The sequence below is a fragment of the Thalassophryne amazonica genome, chromosome 18, assembly GCF_902500255.1.
Source record: "Thalassophryne amazonica chromosome 18, fThaAma1.1, whole genome shotgun sequence".
NCBI classification, from domain to species: Eukaryota; Metazoa; Chordata; class Actinopteri; order Batrachoidiformes; family Batrachoididae; genus Thalassophryne; species Thalassophryne amazonica.
This window is the reverse complement of record NC_047120.1, coordinates 51,862,873-51,882,264: the sequence shown is the minus strand read 5'-3', so window position 1 is coordinate 51,882,264 and position 19,392 is coordinate 51,862,873. Positions and strand designations below refer to the sequence as shown.

The 19,392-nt window shown below is 39.8% G+C and overlaps 1 protein-coding gene across 1 annotated transcript in view; it reads right to left on the bottom strand.

The window, feature by feature from the left end:
* Window positions 1-891: 891 nt before the first annotated feature.
* Window positions 892-19,392, bottom strand: part of prodh2 (proline dehydrogenase 2) — a 36,718-nt gene continuing 18,217 nt past the window's right edge. Inside the window, exons 4-10 of the mRNA XM_034194663.1 lie at window positions 15,659-15,730; window positions 15,485-15,565; window positions 15,252-15,395; window positions 15,001-15,167; window positions 11,627-11,737; window positions 2,447-2,535; window positions 892-1,253 (exon numbers count right to left, since the gene is read on the bottom strand). Coding sequence (XP_034050554.1) covers window positions 1,072-1,253; window positions 2,447-2,535; window positions 11,627-11,737; window positions 15,001-15,167; window positions 15,252-15,395; window positions 15,485-15,565; window positions 15,659-15,730 — 846 coding nt within the window. The 3' untranslated portion in view covers window positions 892-1,071. The remainder of the gene's footprint in view (window positions 1,254-2,446; window positions 2,536-11,626; window positions 11,738-15,000; window positions 15,168-15,251; window positions 15,396-15,484; window positions 15,566-15,658; window positions 15,731-19,392) is intronic.

The following is a 19,392-nucleotide window of genomic DNA, read 5'->3' as shown; positions in this document are numbered from 1 at the left end:
TCAAAACAGGATTTAGACAAGATTATGTGTCTTTTTTATTACTAATCTACACTTTCTTTCATTGGAAACAATACATTGTGGCTTTGAAATGGATTACATGAATTTACACAAGAATGTAAATGAGTTTTAATAAGTAGAGTTTTTTTATGGGGGAAAAAACACTGGCTTTGAGTGCATTTGCAGGAATTTACACAACAATGTGACTTTTTTACTATAAGGTGTGTTATTGATATTTTACCCTGATTTTCAAAATATTCTACAAGCTTCAGCTATGGTTTTTGAAATGCTGTAACAGTCTTTTCAGTCTTCATGAAGTTCATAGAGTTTAATTGTTCTGAGTTATGCATAATTTGGTTTACAATTAAAAGGAAAATCATTCCATGTCCTACTTCCACGTCATATTCTATTATTTCAACATTATCATTGACAGCTTAAATGAATGGCTGAATCTCGGATCATTTACATATGCACTTATTTTGAGTTGGGTTTTTTTGTTGTTGTTTGTTTGTCTTCTTCCAGGAGATGCTGAAAATGGATCATTAGATACAAAATTAATTTAGTTTTGGCCCTAGGCTCTGGCTCGACCCCCTGCAAATTTTCCTCAGATTTCACAATTTTCATTTCACAACCCTGTATATTTAGTGTGTACGTCTCACAAATTAAATGCAGCTGCCTGCACATTTCTCTGCCACATGTATCAGCACACAAAAATGGAAATATTTATTTTACAGTATCAAAGTGACTTAACTAAAAGAAAAGCTAGAACCATGAGTTTAGTTGCAACATCAGCTTTGTAGATAAGCTTACATTATGTGTATTTCACATTAATAAAGCTTATTTTCAATGCACCTTTTGAAAACGGGTCAAAGTAATAAAAATAATAGTAATAAAAAATATTTGACTTCTATATGAGCTGAACTTTCAGCCCGAGATCCAGAAACATGTATGCGTTTGGTACGTTTGGCCCTTGGCACCACCTGCAGAGTTCTTGTGTGACTGTGGTTTAAACCTGTAAATCTGAAGGAGTAATGGTGCTCAGGCAGATTTGATTTCTTCTGAGTTGGAAGCTTGTTAGCTGCCTCCTCTCAGCTTCCGCTTTATTCGCTGGCGAAACTCCTGCTTCAGGAGGTCTCTCTCTTTGCGGATCCCCTGCAATACAGTGCGGTTCTCCTGAGCCCGGCGCACCAGATAGGGCACCGTGTCGTCCACCGAGCCGTAAGGCACTGACTTGTACACAGTGTAACCCTCCTTAGCTGGCAAGGGGGAATATAGTATAAGACAGAACATCAAAATACAGGCACGTGCACAGACATACCAATACCAGCACACTTAAAAATGTCAGGTTGAAAAATAGGTTAATTCATCCTCGTGGTGTCAAAAATAGTGTTTTCAGCTATTTTCCAGAGTATGTCATGGCTTGCTTTTGTTTTTACTAGTTTGGGAGGCCCTACGACATATATTGAAAAACCATGAGTTTGTTCTTAATATTTTCAGTAACTGTAGTGTACTTTCACAGGACTCAAAGCACTAAACAAAATAAATTCCAATTATAAAAAAGTAAATGTAAATAATATGAAGTACACTTCAGCAATGTGCAAACAAATTAAGGAGCTGCTGTAGAAAAAAAGGTGCGACTTGTATATATGAATGTTCCTCTTCAAGAGGGCTTTTTTAACAGCTGCAACTTATACTCTGGAACATACAGTATATATCTTCCACGGTATTAGGGCTTTGCTTATTGTGATGAATGTGACTTCATCTGCAGTTTAAAACCCACAAAAAAAAATGCACATCATACCCAGTTTAGAAGCCTATATTAGTTTGAACAGTCATTATGATCTCAAGCCCCAAAAATTGAAAGGTTTGGGTAGAACGTGTTGAGTATTTGTCTATTTCTCAACATCCCAGTAAAATATTAGTCATCTGATTAGGTCATAAATGAGATCACAATCTCCTGCATCATCTGGCTGTTGAGTGAAAAACAATCTTAATATACTCGACTATACCACAATACAAGTGCATGCAAACACACATACAGACTGTGCTGCCTTTAGCGTTTTAGCATTTGGTGAATTACAGGATGTTTATAGTTTTTCAGTGATTGGTTACATAAGGGATGGACTAACACACATTCAACGACTATATTTTTGCCGCACAGGCCTTTAAATCAATCGGTGCAAGGAACAACTCCAATAAATCCCTTTTCTCATAAATACACACTAGGATGGAATGTTGAGAGCTGAAACAGGATACAGGATTTTGATTTAGTCTATCAAAGCTCCTCAGAGTGTACACCGATTCTTAGCTTTTTCCTAATATTTCCAATAATTCATCCATTCTGACTTTACTGTCAGTGACGTTGACCGTACCCCACCCCACCTTTTAATAAGCTAATTGTATGATTAGATGCTAAATTATAAAGAGCGCAGTTTGAGGCAGAACTCACCAAGTGTGAGGGAGACGTGATCACACATTCCCAGCAGCTGCCCAAAGCACACGGAGCCGCCGTCTTTGTCTATCCCCAATTCTTCCATCCTGATGACAAAATAAAGATGCGTTAACATAGCGCCTGTTCTTGTGACGTCGCATTCGGCCTGTGCTTCAAGCTGTATCTGGGGACTGTGCCTGACGTCAGTAACAATCATCCCTGTGCCAAAGCAATCAGCCGTCAGATCTTTGAATGACTTTCAGCTAGTGGCCCCAACACCGGCGGTGATGAAGTGCTTTGAGTGATTCATCTTGGGACACTTGAAGAACAGCATCCCCCTTCCTTGAACCAGCACTAGTTTGCCAACAAGGCAAACGGGTCAACCGAGGATGCTGTCTCACTGGCCCGTCATTCTGCCCTCACCCACCTCGACCAGCAATAGCTATGTGCTATAGATTATAGCTTCGCATTCAGCATCATCTCCCCCCACAAACTTGCCACCAAGCTGGTTCTCCTGGGCCTTAACACACATTTGTGTAGCTGTGTCCTGGGACTTCCTCACCAGCAAACCACAGACTGTACACACGGTCTCCTCCAGCATCACCCTGAACATCGATGCACCACAGGGCTGTGTGTTGAGCCCCTTCCTCTTCTCCCTCAACACACAGGACTGCAAACCTACTCATGAGAACACCACCATTATAACGTTTGCAGACGACATTATCGTGGTAGGCAGGATTACAGCCAGCGATGAGGCTGCCTACAGAACAGAGGTTGAGAACCTGGAGAACAATCTGATCTTCAACGCAACAAAGCCAAAGGAGCTGATCTTCACTTACAGTAGTGTTCAGAATAATAGTAGTGCTATGTGACTAAAAACATTAATCCAGGTTTTGAGTATATTTCTTATTGTTACATGGGAAACAAGGTACCAGTAGATTCTCACAAATCCAACAAGACCAAGCATTCATGATATGCACACTCTTAAGGCTATGAAATTGGGCTATTAGTAAAAAAAAAACAAAAAAAAAAAGTAGAAAAGGGGGTATGGTATGGTATGATTTTATTTCTCAGGGACAGTGCACAATAATACATTGACCTAAAAAAAAAAACAGGAAAGATGCATTGTGCCAGGTTATACCAAAAAATACTAATTTCCACCTGTAGTCCCTGGACAGGTTGATGTCTAACTATAAATAACAGCATTTGTAAATGAAAAGAAAATCCATTTAGCACAAAGACTATTGATACTGTAAACATATAATACCTCACCCCTCAAATATACCATTCATAAAAACCTTCAACATTTTATCAATTCAAAGACATATACAAAAGATACCACATATATATACGTACACACATACACATAGCCACACTTTTCAAACATCTTCACACTATATTCTCACACTTACATCATACACTCAACAAAATATAAACGCAACACTTTGGTTTTGCTCCCATTTTGTATGAGATGAACTCAAAGATCTAAAACTTTTTCCACATACACAATATCACCATTTCCCTCAAATATTGTTCACAAACCAGTCTAAATCTGTGATAGTGAGCACTTCTTTGCTGAGATAATCCATCCCACCTCACAGGTGTGCCATATCAAGATGCTGATTAGACATCATGATTAGTGCACAGGTGTGCCTTAGACTGCCCACAATAAAAGGCCACTCTGAAAGGTGCAGTTTTATCACACAGCACAATGCCACAGATGTCACAAGTCATTTGAGGGAGCGTGCAATTGGCATGCTGACAGCAGGAATGTCAACCAGAGCTGTTGCTCGTGTATTGAATGTTCATTTCTCTACCATAAGCCGTCTCCAAAGGCGTTTCAGAGAATTTGGCAGTACATCCAACCAGCCCCACAACTGCAGACCACGTGTAACCACACCAGCCCAGGACCTCCACATCCAGCATGTTCACCTCCAAGATCGTCTGAGACCAGCCACTCGGACAGCTGCTGAAACAATCGGTTTGCATAACCAAAGAATGTCTGCACAAACTGTCAGAAACTGTCTCAGGGAAGCTCATCTGCATGCTCGTCGTCCTCATTGGGGTCTCGACCTGACTCCAGTTCGTCGTCGTAACCGACTTGAGTGGGCAAATGCTTACATTCGCTGGCGTTTGGCACGTTGGAGAGGTGTCCTCTTCACGGATGAATCCCGGTTCACACTGTTCAGGGCAGATGGCAGACAGCGTGTGTGGCGTCGTGTGGGTGAGCGGTTTTCTGATGTCAGTGTTGTGGATCGAGTGGCCCATGGTGGCGGTGGGGTTATGGTATGGGCAGGCGTCTGTTATGGACGAAGAACACAGGTGCATTTTATTGATGGCATTTTGAATGCACAGAGATACCGTGACGAGATCCTGAGGCCCATTGTTTTGCCATACATCCAAGAACATCACCTCATGTTGCAGCAGGATAATGCACGGCCCCATGTTGCAAGGATCTGTACACAATTCTTGGAAGCTGAAAATGTCCCAGTTCTTGCATGGCCGGCATACTCACCGGACATGTCACCCATTGAGCATGTTTGGGATGCTCTGGACCGGCGTATACGACAGCGTGTGCCAGTTCCTGCCAATATCCAGCAACTTTGCACAGCCATTGAAGAGGAGTGGACCAACATTCCACAGGCCACAATTGACAACCTGATCAACTCTATGCGAAGGAGATGTGTTGCACTGCATGAGGCAAATGGTGGTCACACCAGATACTGACTGGTATCCCCCCGCCAGTAAAATAAAACTGCACCTTTCAGAGTGGCCTTTTATTGTGGACAGTCTAAGGCACACCTGTGCACTAATCATGGTGTCTAATCCGCATCTTGGTATGGCACACCTGTGAGGTGGGATGGATTATCTCAGCAAAGGAGAAGTGCTCACTATCACAGATTTAGACTGGTTTGTGAACAATATTTGAGGGAAATGGTGATATTGTGTATGTGGAAAAAGTTTTAGATCTTTGAGTTCATCTCATACAAAATGGGAGCAAAACCAAAAGCGTTGCGTTTATATTTTTGTTGAGTGTATATACAAATCATATTTTTCAGACGCCTGCACTCTGTGCTCTCACGTGCACACACTCTCATACACATACATTCATCAGTGGTGGGTGCAAACTTGCTTTGATAAAAGCCATTTCTTTGTCAGCTGTGCAAACGTTGGAAAAGTTGTACATTTCATTATGTCGTTTGGAAAGATATTCCACTGACTAGAGGCAACAACAGAAAAGGCAGATTTGGCAAAAGAGGTCCTACATTTAGCAATGCTGCACTCTCCTCTAGAGGTCGCCCTTGTAGCTCGAGTTGTTCTTTCTGAGCACAATGTGACAAACCTTCTTAGGGGAGGAGCAGCCATGTCATCTGTCAAGAGTAGACAGATATTTGCATGTATTATTAGATTGACAAAATTTAAAAAATCATACTTAGAATAAGACAATGATGATATTGTCTGGATTTCCTATCATGAATTTTTATTGCCCTTTGGAACATTGATTCAGTGGCTTTAGGACTGATTTACTGGCCTACGACCAACTAGTCACGCAATACAGAAGGCGTGAGAGAATCATAGAATTTAAATACATATGAGATGCCTCAGTAGTAAGAGATCCTCGAATGTACCTAAAATTTGCCAGATTAAATTTTAAAGAATTACACAATTTCTTGACATGATTTTTAAAAGTCAAGGTTGGGTCAAGGGTAACGCCCAAGTAGGTAAAATTATTTACATTTTTTATTTTATTTTTTTCCCCATTTATATGGATGTCTGGTTGATTTAAAGGTTTTTGTCTGTTTGTAAAGTACATTGCAACCATTTTATCAACATTTAGTGTGAGATAATTTTGTAGCCAAGCAGCAACCTTTTTCAATTCTGTTAATTTTGTGGCCACTTCTATCATGTTCTTTCCGTGACTAAACAGGACAGTATCGTCCGCATACATAATGATGTTAATGTCACACACTGATGGAAGATCATTAATGTACAAACTAAAAAGCAGCGGCCCCAAAATGGAACCCTGCGGAACTCCCATAGTGCAGTCTTTTAAAGGGGACAATGTGTGATTTACTCAAACACATTGTTTCCTGCCACTTAGGTATGATGCGATCCAATTTATTGTCTGATTTGACAGTTCAAAATCTGATAGTTTCCTTATTAAGACATTGTGAGAAACAGTATCGAAAGCCTTTCGCAGGTCCAGAAACACAGCTCCCACTACACCTCCATGATCTAAATTTGTTTTAATTACTTCAAGGAAGTAGGAGCAAGCTGTCTCTGTTGAATATTTTTTCTGAAACCAAATTGAAAATGATTTAAAAGAGATTTGGTTTCGATGTGTGTAATGAATTGCTCTGCTACTACCTTTTCATACACTTTGGAGTTGGCAGGGAGGATGGTGATAGGCCGGTAATTACTGACCTTTAGTTTGTCTCCAGACTTACGTATTGGCGTGACAATACCAGTTTTCAGTACATCAGGAAAGATAGCGTCTCTAATAGACTGATTAATTAATTTACTCAACACTGGTGTTAGACTTTCCTTGTTTGTTTTTAGAAAGGCATTATCTAAGCCATACAGATCTTTTGCTTTGCTATTACTGAGTTGCCCAATGAGCCTTTCCACCTTTGCATCATTAACAGGTGTCAAACTAAAGGCAGATACATCACAGACTGAGTTGTTTCCAGCAAGGTGCTGAAAACAACTGAGCCAGTCTCTGAACAGAGTTTATAAAATATTCATTGAAAAACATTGCTAGTGTTGCATCATCATTTTGGTACTATCATCTATTTTTAGCTGTAGGTCATATCGAGTGTTTTTTTTTTTCATTTCCAAGAAATTTGTCCATACTTCTCCACAACAATTTACTATTCCCTTTTGCATCTTTAATTAGATTAAGGAAGAAATCTGCCTTTGCTTTTCTAAGTAATGTGACCTTGTTTCTCAGACTTGGTAAGGTTAGTCCTTACTGGCGTAAAGTGCCTTGATTTGACTTTCTTATGATCTGGTACTATATAAATATAATTATAAGTGAATAGTATATTGATGTGTATGTCTGTGTGTCGACATGTAGTAGTGAATTTATATTTATGTAAATATGACTGATTAGAATTGTTGGACTTGTACTAGCAGGGGTGGGCGCTAATAAGCTTTGCTTCAGCCCACACCCTTTCGGACTCACTAGTTTTGTCTGTGTTTGTTTGTGGAATTGTTCATTTTTTTCTATTTTAATATTTTGTGTGCCGAATTAAAAACTTTGTCAAACTTGTCAAACTTTGTCAAACTTTGTCAAACTTCGATATATTAATTGATCAGAGGTTAATCTAGTTTTGATAAACTTTTTAAGTGAGGCATCTCTTTTTTTCATAAATTCCCAGAGGTCACTATTGAACCACGGCAAGCCTTGATTTTTTTTGTCTTTATGTATTTTAATATTAAATCATTACACGCTTCCTCACATGATTTATTTTCTGTTATGTCATCCCAGTTTGTTTGCTTTAGATCATTTTCCAATAGAGACAGATCCTTCTTTGAAATGAAAGATATACGTTGGTTGGTTTTTAATTGAATTTGATCCCTAAATCTGGTTTTATTTAATTTTCTGGCAACCAATATAAGATTATGATCAGATAATCCAGTTAATAAATTATATATTTTCAATATCCTTTCAGGTTTGTTTGTGAAGATTAAGTCTATAAGTGTTTGAGAAGTTTTTGTTATCCTTGTGGGTTTATTAATTATTTGTCTCATCTGGAATGATTTCATAATTTCTTTAAGGTTCTTTTTACGTGTTTTATCTGCCCAGTTTATATTCATATCCCCCATTAATAGGACCTCTTTCCCTTCAAACATGTTCACAATAATAGTAGTGTGGCATTCAGTCAGTGATTTTGTCAGTTTTGTGGAACAAACAGGTGTGAATCAGGTGTCCCCTATGTAAGGATGAAGCCAGCACCTGTTGAACATGCTTTTCTCTTTGAAAGCCTGAGGAAAATGGGACGTTCAAGACATTGTTCAGAAGAACAGCGTAATTTGATTAAAAAGTTGATTGGAGAGGGGGAAACTTATACGCAGGTGCAAAAAATTGTAGGCTGTTCATCTACAATGATCTCCAATGCTTTAAAATGGACAAAAAAAAAACAGAGACGTGTGGAAGAAAATGGAAAACAACCATCAAAATGGATAGAAGAATAACCAGAATGACAAAGGCTCACCCATTGATCAGCTCCAGGATGATCAAAGACAGTCTGGACTTACCTGTAAGTGCTGTGACAGTTAGAAGACGCCTGTGTGAAGCTAATTTATTTGCAAGAATCCCCCGCAAAGTCCCTCTGTTAAATAAAAGACGTGCAGAAGAGGTTACAATTTGCCAAAGAACACATCAACTGGCCTAAAGAGAAATGGAGGAATATTTTGTGGACTGATGAGAGTAAAATTGTTCTTTTTGGGTCCAAGGGCCACAGACAGTTTGTGAGACGACCCCCAAACTCTGAATTCAAGCCACAGTTCACAGTGAAGATAGTGAAGCATAGTGATGCAAGCATCGTGATATGGGCATGTTTCTACTATTATGCTGTTGGGCCTATATATCGCATACCAGGTATCATGGATCAGTTTGGATATGTTACAATACGAAGTTATTGTACTTGGCCCCACAAATCTTAGAAACATGGTGTCTAACCAGATCCTTACTCTGGATGGCATTACCCTGACCTCTAGTAATACTGTGAGAAATCTTGGAGTCATTTTTGATCAGGATATGTCATTCAAAGTGCATATTAAACAAATATGTAGGACTGCTTTTTTGCATTTACGCAATATCTCTAAAATCAGAAAGGTCTTGTCTCAGAGTGATGCTGAAAAACTAATTCATGCATTTATTTCCTCTAGGCTGGACTATTGTAATTCATTATTATCAGGTTGTCCTAAAAGTTCCCTAAAAAGCCTTCAGTTAATTCAAAATGCTGCAGCTAGAGTACTGACGGGGACTAGAAGGAGAGAGCATATCTCACCCATATTGGCCTCTCTTCATTGGCTTCCTGTTAATTCTAGAATAGAATTTAAAATTCTTCTTCTTACTTATAAGGTTTTGAATAATCAGGTCCCATCTTATCTTAGGGACCTCGTAGTACCATATTACCCCAATAGAGCGCTTCGCTCTCAGACTGCAGGCTTACTTGTAGTTCCTAGGGTTTGTAAGAGTAGAATGGGAGGCAGAGCCTTCAGCTTTCAGGCTCCTCTCCTGTGGAACCAGCTCCCAATTCAGATCAGGGAGACGGACACCCTCTCTACTTTTAAGATTAGGCTTAAAACTTTCCTTTTTGCTAAAGCTTATAGTTAGGGCTGGATCAGGTGACCCTGAACCATCCCTTAGTTATGCTGCTATAGACGTAGACTGCTGGGGGGTTCCCATGATGCACTGTTTCTTTTTCTTTTTGCTCTGTATGCACCACTCTGCATTTAATCATTAGTGATCGATCTCTGCTCCCCTCCACAGCATGTCTTTTTCCTGGTTCTCTCCCTCAGCCCCAACCAGTCCCAGCAGAAGACTGCCCCTCCCTGAGCCTGGTTCTGCTGGAGGTTTCTTCCTGTTAAAAGGGAGTTTTTCCTTCCCACTGTAGCCAAGTGCTTGCTCACAGGGGGTCGTTTTGACCATTGGGGTTTTACATAATTATTGTATGGCCTTGCCTTACAATATAAAGCGCCTTGGGGCAACTGTTTGTTGTGATTTGGCGCTATATAAAAAAAATTGATTGATTGATTGATATGTCAAAATACTTGAAGAGGACATGCCCTTGAAATGGGTGTTTCAACAAGACAATGACCCCAAGCACACTAGTAAACGAGCAAAATCTTGGTTCCAAACCAACAAAATGAATGCCACGCAGATGTGAGGAAATCATGAAAAATTGTGGTTATACAGCTAAATACTAGTTTAATGATTCACAGGATTGATAAAAAAAAAAAGCAGTTTGAACATAATAGTTTTGAGTTTGTAACGTCAACAGCAGATGCTACTATTATTGTGAACACCCCCTTTTCTACTTTTTTTACTAATAGCCCAATTTCATAGCCTTAAGAGTGTGCATATCATGAATGCTTGGTCTTGTTGGATTTGTGAGATTCTACTGAATCTACTGGTACCTTGTTTCCCATGTAGCAATAAGAAATATACTCAAAACCTGGATTAATCTTTTTAGTCACATAGCACTACTATTATTCTGAACACTACTGTATATCGCCCCATCAGCGACGAGAGTGTAGGTCATGCAGAGTATCAAGTACCTCAGCATTAACATCGGCCACAATATGACCTGGACCTTCAACACAACAGTAGCGTTCAAGATAGGTCTCCAGAGGCTTCACTTCCTGAGGTTCCTGAAGAGAGCGCGACCTCCACAACAGCTGCTGGTGAGCTTCTACAGGTCAGCCATTGAGTTCATCCTCATGTACTGTATCTCAGTATGGTACTCTGGCTGCACTGCAGACAACAGAAAAGCTCTCCAGCTCCCCAGACTAGAGAACATTCACAGGACCCGCTGCATCAGGCAGGTCACAGGGACAGCACACATCCTAGGCACTATCTTCACCCAAACCTTAAGACGGAAAACATCTTCTACCACAGAGCTGTCACACTGCTGAACACTGACCCCATCGAACCCAACAGAAAATCACATCCATTACACCACTTTAGCACATTGCATACAGCTGTAAATACTGTTTATTTGATATTCTTACAGCCTTTGCTCACCGTAAAAATTGTTTCATATTACTTCTGCTCAGTGCTAATATCAGATTTTTTTTATTGCTTTTATTTTGGCACCTGGAAGATGACTCCAATATTGTGCAATGACACTAAAGATATCTTATTTCAAGAGCAGACGGTCAAGTTCAAACTTCATGTTTTATACTGTACCGCTGCACAAAAATTGGAACATTTTCTAAAACTGCAAAAATATTTCTAAACAAATATTACTTTTAATTATTAAAATTTTTCAAATGTAACACTTTACAACAGCTAATGCAAGAAATAACAGTGAATTTTGAGTTAGCTGCTCAGTAATCATTGACTAATAGAGCTCAGTATCTCAGTTGTGTACAAATAACAACCTAATACTGATACTTCATCCAGTGATATTTTTTTTCTTCTTCTTCTTCTTTTTTCATGTCATTGGCATGCTAATGTGATCTTACCGCATCGCGGCTTGCCTCACTGACTCCTCGTTGTGTGTGGCGAATATGATCCGGTAGCGATCAGGGTTCTGTGAGATGGCATCCAGCATTACGTTGAGCGAGCCATTGTAACTGCATTAAAAACAAGGACATGCCAATGAATAAATGGTTACAAATACTTAATTTTGCCTCATCATGTGTCCGCGATGGGCAGCACGGTGGCTTAGTGGTTAGCACTGTGGCCTTACAGCGAGAAGGTCCCAGATTCGTTTCCGACCTGGTCCTTTCTGTGAGGAGTTTCCATGTTCTCCCCATGTTTTTGTGGGTTCCCTCTGGGTGCTCCGGCTTCTTCCAACTTCCAACGACATGCATGTTTGGTGAACTGGTGACTGTAAATTGTCCGTAGGTGTGAGTCCGAGTGTGAATGTGTTTGTCTGTCTTGTGTATATGCGACAGACAGCCGGTTTCTCACAGGTGTACCTCGCCACTCGCCCAGTCAATACTGGAATAGGCCCCAGCCCCCAATGACTCTTAATTGGAATAAGTGAGGTTAGAGAATAAATTAATGAATCTGCCTGTAAACATAGACAATTATAAGTAAGGTATGACTAGTTCTCCTCCAAGACCTGCTGGATCCAAATGAAGTAATTTACTAAATTTATACAGAAAGCGGTTTTTAGACACAGCCACAGGCATCTGTATGTTTTCAAGATCTCTTAAGAAGTTTCTGTGAAGGCTCTCAGTTGTCCAGGTGGTTTCCACAGTAGAGAAGCTTGAATCTTCGACTGGACTGGGTTGCTTGACGCGAGGACGTTTCACTTCAAATCGCAGAAGCTTCCTCAGCTGAAATTCTTGCTCTGGTAGTCTGACTTCTGTCTTGACTCTTGTAGAGAAGAAATGAATGAAACGTCCTCGCGTCAAGCAACCCAGTCCAGTCGAAGATTCAAGCTTCTCTACTAACTCTTAAGAACAAGATCAAACATGACGGGTTCATTGGGCCTAAGGATGGGAAGATGTGACTTGAGTTGTGGTTCTACACTGAATGACTCCATAGGCAAGACCCCCTCTGAGCAGCCGCCCCCCTCCCAAAAAAACCCCACAAAATTTTGTACAAACATCCAGTTTTTATAATTTTATTTTCATTATCATTAATACTTTAGAAGTGCCCCTGAAATTGCCAAGACCAAACCCTACCAGGTCAGCCAAAGGGGAATTCTCCACTAGCCAAGCTAGCAGGAACATCTTTTCAATCTGGACTTCACCATGCTACACATGCTAACTGTCTGTCAACTATGCTATATTAATCTGTCTCATTTCAATTTATTTTCATTTATATAGCACCAAATCACAACAAAGTTGCCCCAAGGCGCTTCACACACGTAAGGTCTAACCTTACTAACTCCCAGAGCAAGCACATAGTCGACAGTGGTAAAGAAAACTCCCTCTGATTTGAGGAAGAAACCTCAAGCAGACCAGACTCAAAGGGGTGACCCTCTGCTTGGGCCATTCTACCAACACAATAGACAAAACAGGAAATTATACAAGAAATTTTGGGAGAATGTTAATGTTAACACCCAACGTTAACCCAAATTATGGCTATAAATAATAACTGAACTTGTAACAGTTTTGTGCAACAGACTGGCATCGTGTCCAGGGTGTACACCACCTCACGCCCTATGATTGCTGGGAAAGGTCCCAGACCCCTGCAACCCTTAAATGGAGTACACATTGAATGAGTGAGTAACAGTTTTGTTGCAAGTATGAGTCATTCTTCTATTTAAACATGTGTTAATTTTGCACACATTACTATTTTAATATTTGAGATTTCTCCCCTAAAATAACCACCCAAAAATAACAGAAATTTATGTTTGCACTAGTTAAAGAATTATTCTATTTACCTGTAACTAGGCTTCAGCCAATTTATCTCAGTGTCTCATACATAATTTACAATTATTATTATTGTTGTTGTTGTTGTTATTAGTGCATCCCTCTGACAAATTCCAGTTTGTCATTTAACTGTGTAAAATAATAATTTTAAAAAGCCTAACAATTTCTCTGATCATTTTGAGTACAATTTTATGGTGTAATTAGTTGTTTGTTAAAATCGAATTGTACCAAAACAGGTAACATTAGCTCTTCATTCATGACATGGATGCTGTAATCATACAGAGAACACACAGTTGCATACCTTTATCCATTGTTCATTTCTCCTCTTCTACATTTCTATTTTTTTCCTAAATTGGGCACCTGATGGCTTTGACCATTTTCTATCCATTTCTGTTTATTTGGCTCCCGACAATCAACAAGATCTCCCCAGTCACAACCAGAAGTTAAGACTAAACCAGTTCACCCGAGTGACCACATAATCGTTTTGTATAACTTATTTTTATTAGCCATTTCACACAATTGAGAAAAACATGTAGGAGTTATAGGCTGTATTCATAATATTATGAATGAAATGTACGTTATTTGGAAGAAAGTCAAGATGTAACTGATTTTAGCCCACTAACCACTCACCTTTGTCCCTTCTAGGAACATGCTCCCCCCCCCCCCCAACTAAAAAAAAAAAGTGTAATTGTACATCCACTACAGTAGGTGGCAGTGGCGCTCTCATTGTCTGAGTGTGAGCAGGGAGCATTGAGGACTCTAGCAGAATAGAACGCAGCTCTATGTAGTAGAGGTGGGTGATACCGGGAATTTTGGTATTGATCCGATACCAAGTAAATACAGGCCCAGTGTCACCGATACCGATACTTTTTCATATTTAAGCTTCATAGATCCAAAGGATCCAAAAGACCTAGGATAGAATTTCGCCAAACATTGTACGTGACAAGAAAATACTTTATTATCACAATCAACATTTTTGTTTAAAAAAAAATCACTCAACTTAAAACAAAATCTCCTGAGGTAGAGAGCTGACAAACCACAATACAAGGCTGCACTGCTCCGTGTTGTGTGACACAGTGCAGCGCTGCTCTTACAGACAGAGAGGAGACTTTGATCTTTAATCTGCGTGCGCAGCACTCAGTGCATGCAGTAGAGAAAAAAGCTTGAGTATCGATCTTTTTACATGAGGATCGTTCAATATCGATACCAGTGTTGGTATCAATATTATCGATATTAGGATCGATCCACCCAATTCTAGCTCTTCACCAGCATCTCTCAATCTCAAAGTCCAAGGACCCAGAGACAAGCATGCCATGATCACTTCATCAGGAGAACTGATCAGCCAGGCTGAGAGTCTGATGTCATTTTCAAAAAGAATAATTAATAAAGCTGTCTTTGTTCACCAGATCTTTACTCTTCCAGTACACAACCTTTTGATATTCGCTTGGTTTCGCTGGCTAATTTGGGTTTGAGGATGAATCCAGAAGTGTTGGTTGCCATGACCCCACCTGTTGTTAGTGTCCTCCCAGCACATATGGATGGGATCCTCACGTCCCTCCTTCTCTGCCAGCTTCCTCTCTTTGTCCATGTAGGCTCCTCTGACCAGTTTGACTCCCAGACAGAATCCCTCGGAGCGGGACAGACGCAGCGCCTCTAAGAGCAGAGACCTGGACTCCTGACAAACAGACCAGCAAACACAAACTCACAGTCTGCATCGTGTTGAACCTGAACACTACTGATAGCAAAGTGCGACAAACACCTTCAGGTAGCACTGATACGTGTTCCAGATCCAAGCACCGTCTTTGTTAAACTTCTTCATCAATGCCATGGCAACTATGGAGAGGGCGGGGTTCATGTATGTGTACTCTGCATCAACCAGGACTCGCACTTTGTTGACACTAGCCTTAAAGAACACAGGTGACAATTTAAGACGAACTGCCATCTCGCTCTAATGCATCACTCTAACCTTCCCAAAATCCTTTGCAGAAGTACCTCTGCTATTTTGTTGAGTCTCTGCAGGCCACAGAGGAAGTGGGCAGCCTCTCCTTTGTCCAAACCAGGGAAGCTGATTGGCTGATGGGTTAGGGCAAAGGTCAGGTCATTACAAACTCTGTAGATATTTATACAAAGTCAGATAAAAGTTATTTTTGTGAACTGTGGGTGTACCTCTCTGTTCATCGCGCTGACCAGCAGATCCAGCTCGTACGGTTGCTGTGCCATCAGCGTTGTGAGCTTCACCTTGATGCAGGCAGAACAAACAAAAGCGTGGGAATTATGAAACCCACAGTGCCGCAGCTGTGAAAACACTCATAAACATGCATTCTAATCTTTAAACCTGAAAGATTAGCTTTCTTCATTTTGGAAAGTAATTACAGCATGTTACTATATATATATATATATATATATATATATATATATATATATATATATATATATATATATATATATATATATATATATATATATATATATATATATACAGTAGTGTTCAGAATAATAGTAGTGCTATGTGACTAAAAAGATTAATCCAGGTTTTGAGTATATTTCTTATTGTTACATGGGAAACAAGGTACCAGTAGATTCAGTAGATTCTCACAAATCCAACAAGACCAAGCATTTATGATATGCACACTCTTAAGGCTATGAAAATGGGCTATTAGTAAAAAAAAAACAAGTAGAAAAGGGGGTGTTCACAATAATAGTAGTGTTCGTCAATTTTGTGGAACAAACAGGTGTGAATCAGGTGTCCCCTATTTAAGGATGAAGCCAGCACCTGTTGAACATGCTTTTCTCTTTGAAAGCCTGAGGGAAATGGGATGTTCAAGACATTGTTCAGAAGAACAGCTTAGTTTGATTAAAAAGTTGATTGGAGAGGGGAAAACTTATACGCAGGTGCAAAAAATGATATGCTGTTCATCTACAATGATCTCAAATGCTTTAAAATGGACAAAAAAAACCAGAGATGCGTGGAAGAAAATGGAAAACAATGATCAAAATGGATAGAAGAATAACCAGAATGGCAAAGGCTCACCCATTGATCAGCTCCAGGATGATCAAAGACAGTCTGGAGTTACCTGTAAGTGCTGTGACAGTTAGAAGACACCTGTGTGAAGATAATTTATTTGGAAGAATCCCCCACAAAGTCCCTTTGTTAAATAAAAGACGTGCAGAAGAGGTTACAATTTGCCAAAGAACACATCAACTGGCCTAAAGAGAAATGGAGGAATATTTTGTGGACTGATGAGAGCAAAATTGTTCTTTTTGGGTCCAAGGGCTGCAGACAGTTTGTGAGACGACCCCCAAACAAGGAATTCAAGCCACAGTTCACAGTGAAGACAGTGAAGCATGGTGGTGCAAGCATCATGATATGGGCATGTTTCTCCTACTATGGTGTTGGGCCTATATATCGCATACCAAGTATCATGGATCAGTTTGGATATGTCAAAATACTTGAAGAGGTCATGTTGCCTTATGCTGAAGAGGACATGCCCTTGAAATGGGTGTTTCAACAAGACAATGACCCCAAGCACACTAGTAAATGAGCAAAAGCTTGGTTCCAAACCAACAAAATTAATGCCTTGCAGATGTGAAGAAATCATAAAAAAACTGTGGTTATACAACTAAATACTAGTTTAGTGATTCACAGGATTGCTAAAAAAGCAGTTTGAACATAACAGTTTTGCGTTTGTAGCGTCAACAGCAGATGCTACTATTATTGTAAACACCCCCTTTTCTACTTTTTTTTTTACTAATAGCCCAATTTCATAGCCTTAAGAGTGTGCATATCATGAATGCTTCATCTTGTTGGATTTGTGAGAATCTACTGAATCTACTGGTACCTTGTTTCCCATGTAACAATAAGAAATATACTCAAAACCTGGATTAATCTTTTTAGTCACATAGCACTACTATTATTCTGAACACTACTATATATATATATATATATACAGTGCATTCATAGCATTTTTCACATTTTATGTCTGCAAACCGTTAATTGCAAAACACAAATACTGAAAAAATATCTCCCAAAATGTGAATGCAGGTCTTGCAAAACGTGAATATCGTTCATTTTAATATATATACAGTGGTGGGCACAGCTAACCAAAAAGTTAGCTTTTATGAAGCTAAACCAATAAACCTCTAAAACATTTTTGCAGAAGTTACAGCTAAAAGCTAAACTGATAACTTTCAGTATTGATTTCAGTACACTGGCAGCTACTGACACAATGAGTCAGCGCTTCTGTCTCAGATCATCCTTCTCTCAGCAAAAGAGACTTGGTGATCACAAAGAGAGAAAGAAAAGTAGAGGAGAGGAGGAAAAAAAATCATTTATTTTTCACAACATACAGACCTGCAGGCATATCACACAAGTCAGGCACAGGCAGACAGTTTTGTCTTATGGTTAAAATTTAAAAAAAACTAATTCCAGATAAGTTATTGAAATTGTCACCTCTGCTGTTTTACAAAGTGACTATCAGCTATATGTTTTAGTTTTAAAGTAATGCAATAATTTTGAAGGTTTTAGTGTTTACAAAGTACAGACACACATGCCGCAGTGCATTATGGGAAAATTACCATCTACTGGCCACCCAGTAGATGGCAGTGTTCATAGCAGTGTAAAGAGCAGTTGCCACACATTCGCTAAAAGTGATGAATCACCTAAACAGAATTTTCAGTTTTCAAATGGACTTTTTTTTACAAATGAAAAAATGACATATTTACAAATACAGATTTATTTGTAAAACCCACCACATGTTACAGTTACTTGTGTGTTATATACTGACCAACCACTGATGTCAGGAAACTATTTTTCCCATAATGCATTGCGGCATGTGTGTCTTTAAACGCTCACACTACAGCCAGTGAGGTTAGTGCAGCAGATAACTGAAATAATCCTTCAAATGGTGATACAAGCACCAAATTTGGCACAAATATTCCTTAGGTATTACTCTTTTGAAAAAACCAACTGGCTACTTTAATTTTCCAATCGGCAGCCAGGTAGGGGTCAATTGAAGAATTACACAGAGGTCAAAATTTAAAAACGCTCCAATCGCATTAAAAACACCACATTACTTATCTGATCATAAAGATTCCAAAAAAGTATAGTTTTGACTGTCTGTGACTGAATGTTACGGGTAAAAACAGCAAGAATAGTGACAAAGGTCAATTTCAGTTTGTACAGGGGTCAAAAGTTGAAGTTGCACCAATTTTGTTTAAAAAAAAGTGAAGCCCCTTCACACATAGCAAGAATGTGGAGGAACCATTCCAACACACTAAATATTGCCATAATCTGACGCAGTCAGGTGGAAAAGAGGCGTGGTCAGCCGTGGGCTGAACACATCCGGACTGCCTCGTGCACACCTGCAGGATGCAGCCCAAACATATATCAGACAACAGTCAGATGGCACAGACTGCTGTCAGACGACGCCGACATTGGAGCTGTCACTCACTCACCCACGCAATCAAATCTCTGCTTTTCTTCACATTCCCAGCGCTAAACTGACCTCATCAGTGTGTGTCTCCCATGACAGAGTGTGCGCGTGTACGTGTGTAGAACAGGTGATCCAAATGGTGAGTGTGTGTCCACTCAGCTGCGCACATGTGTTCACAATGGCTTAAAGAGCCGCGTGTGCCTGCGTGTGTAGAACAGGTGATCAAAGCAGTGTGCGAGTGTGTGGCCAAAATGTTCGCTCAGCTGCGTGTATATGTGTTCATAAACGCTGCACCAGCCACTCTGTGTGTGCACGTGGGGTGCACGTGCGCATGTGAGCACAGGAGCTGTCCATTCAGAGAGCGCACAAACAGGCTGACAGCTGTCAGTGATCGCCTGCTGTTAGTCCAGTGAAAAAGCCCTTTAGGTGTTTGATCAGTATATACTTGCATTGCTAGATTTTATTTGT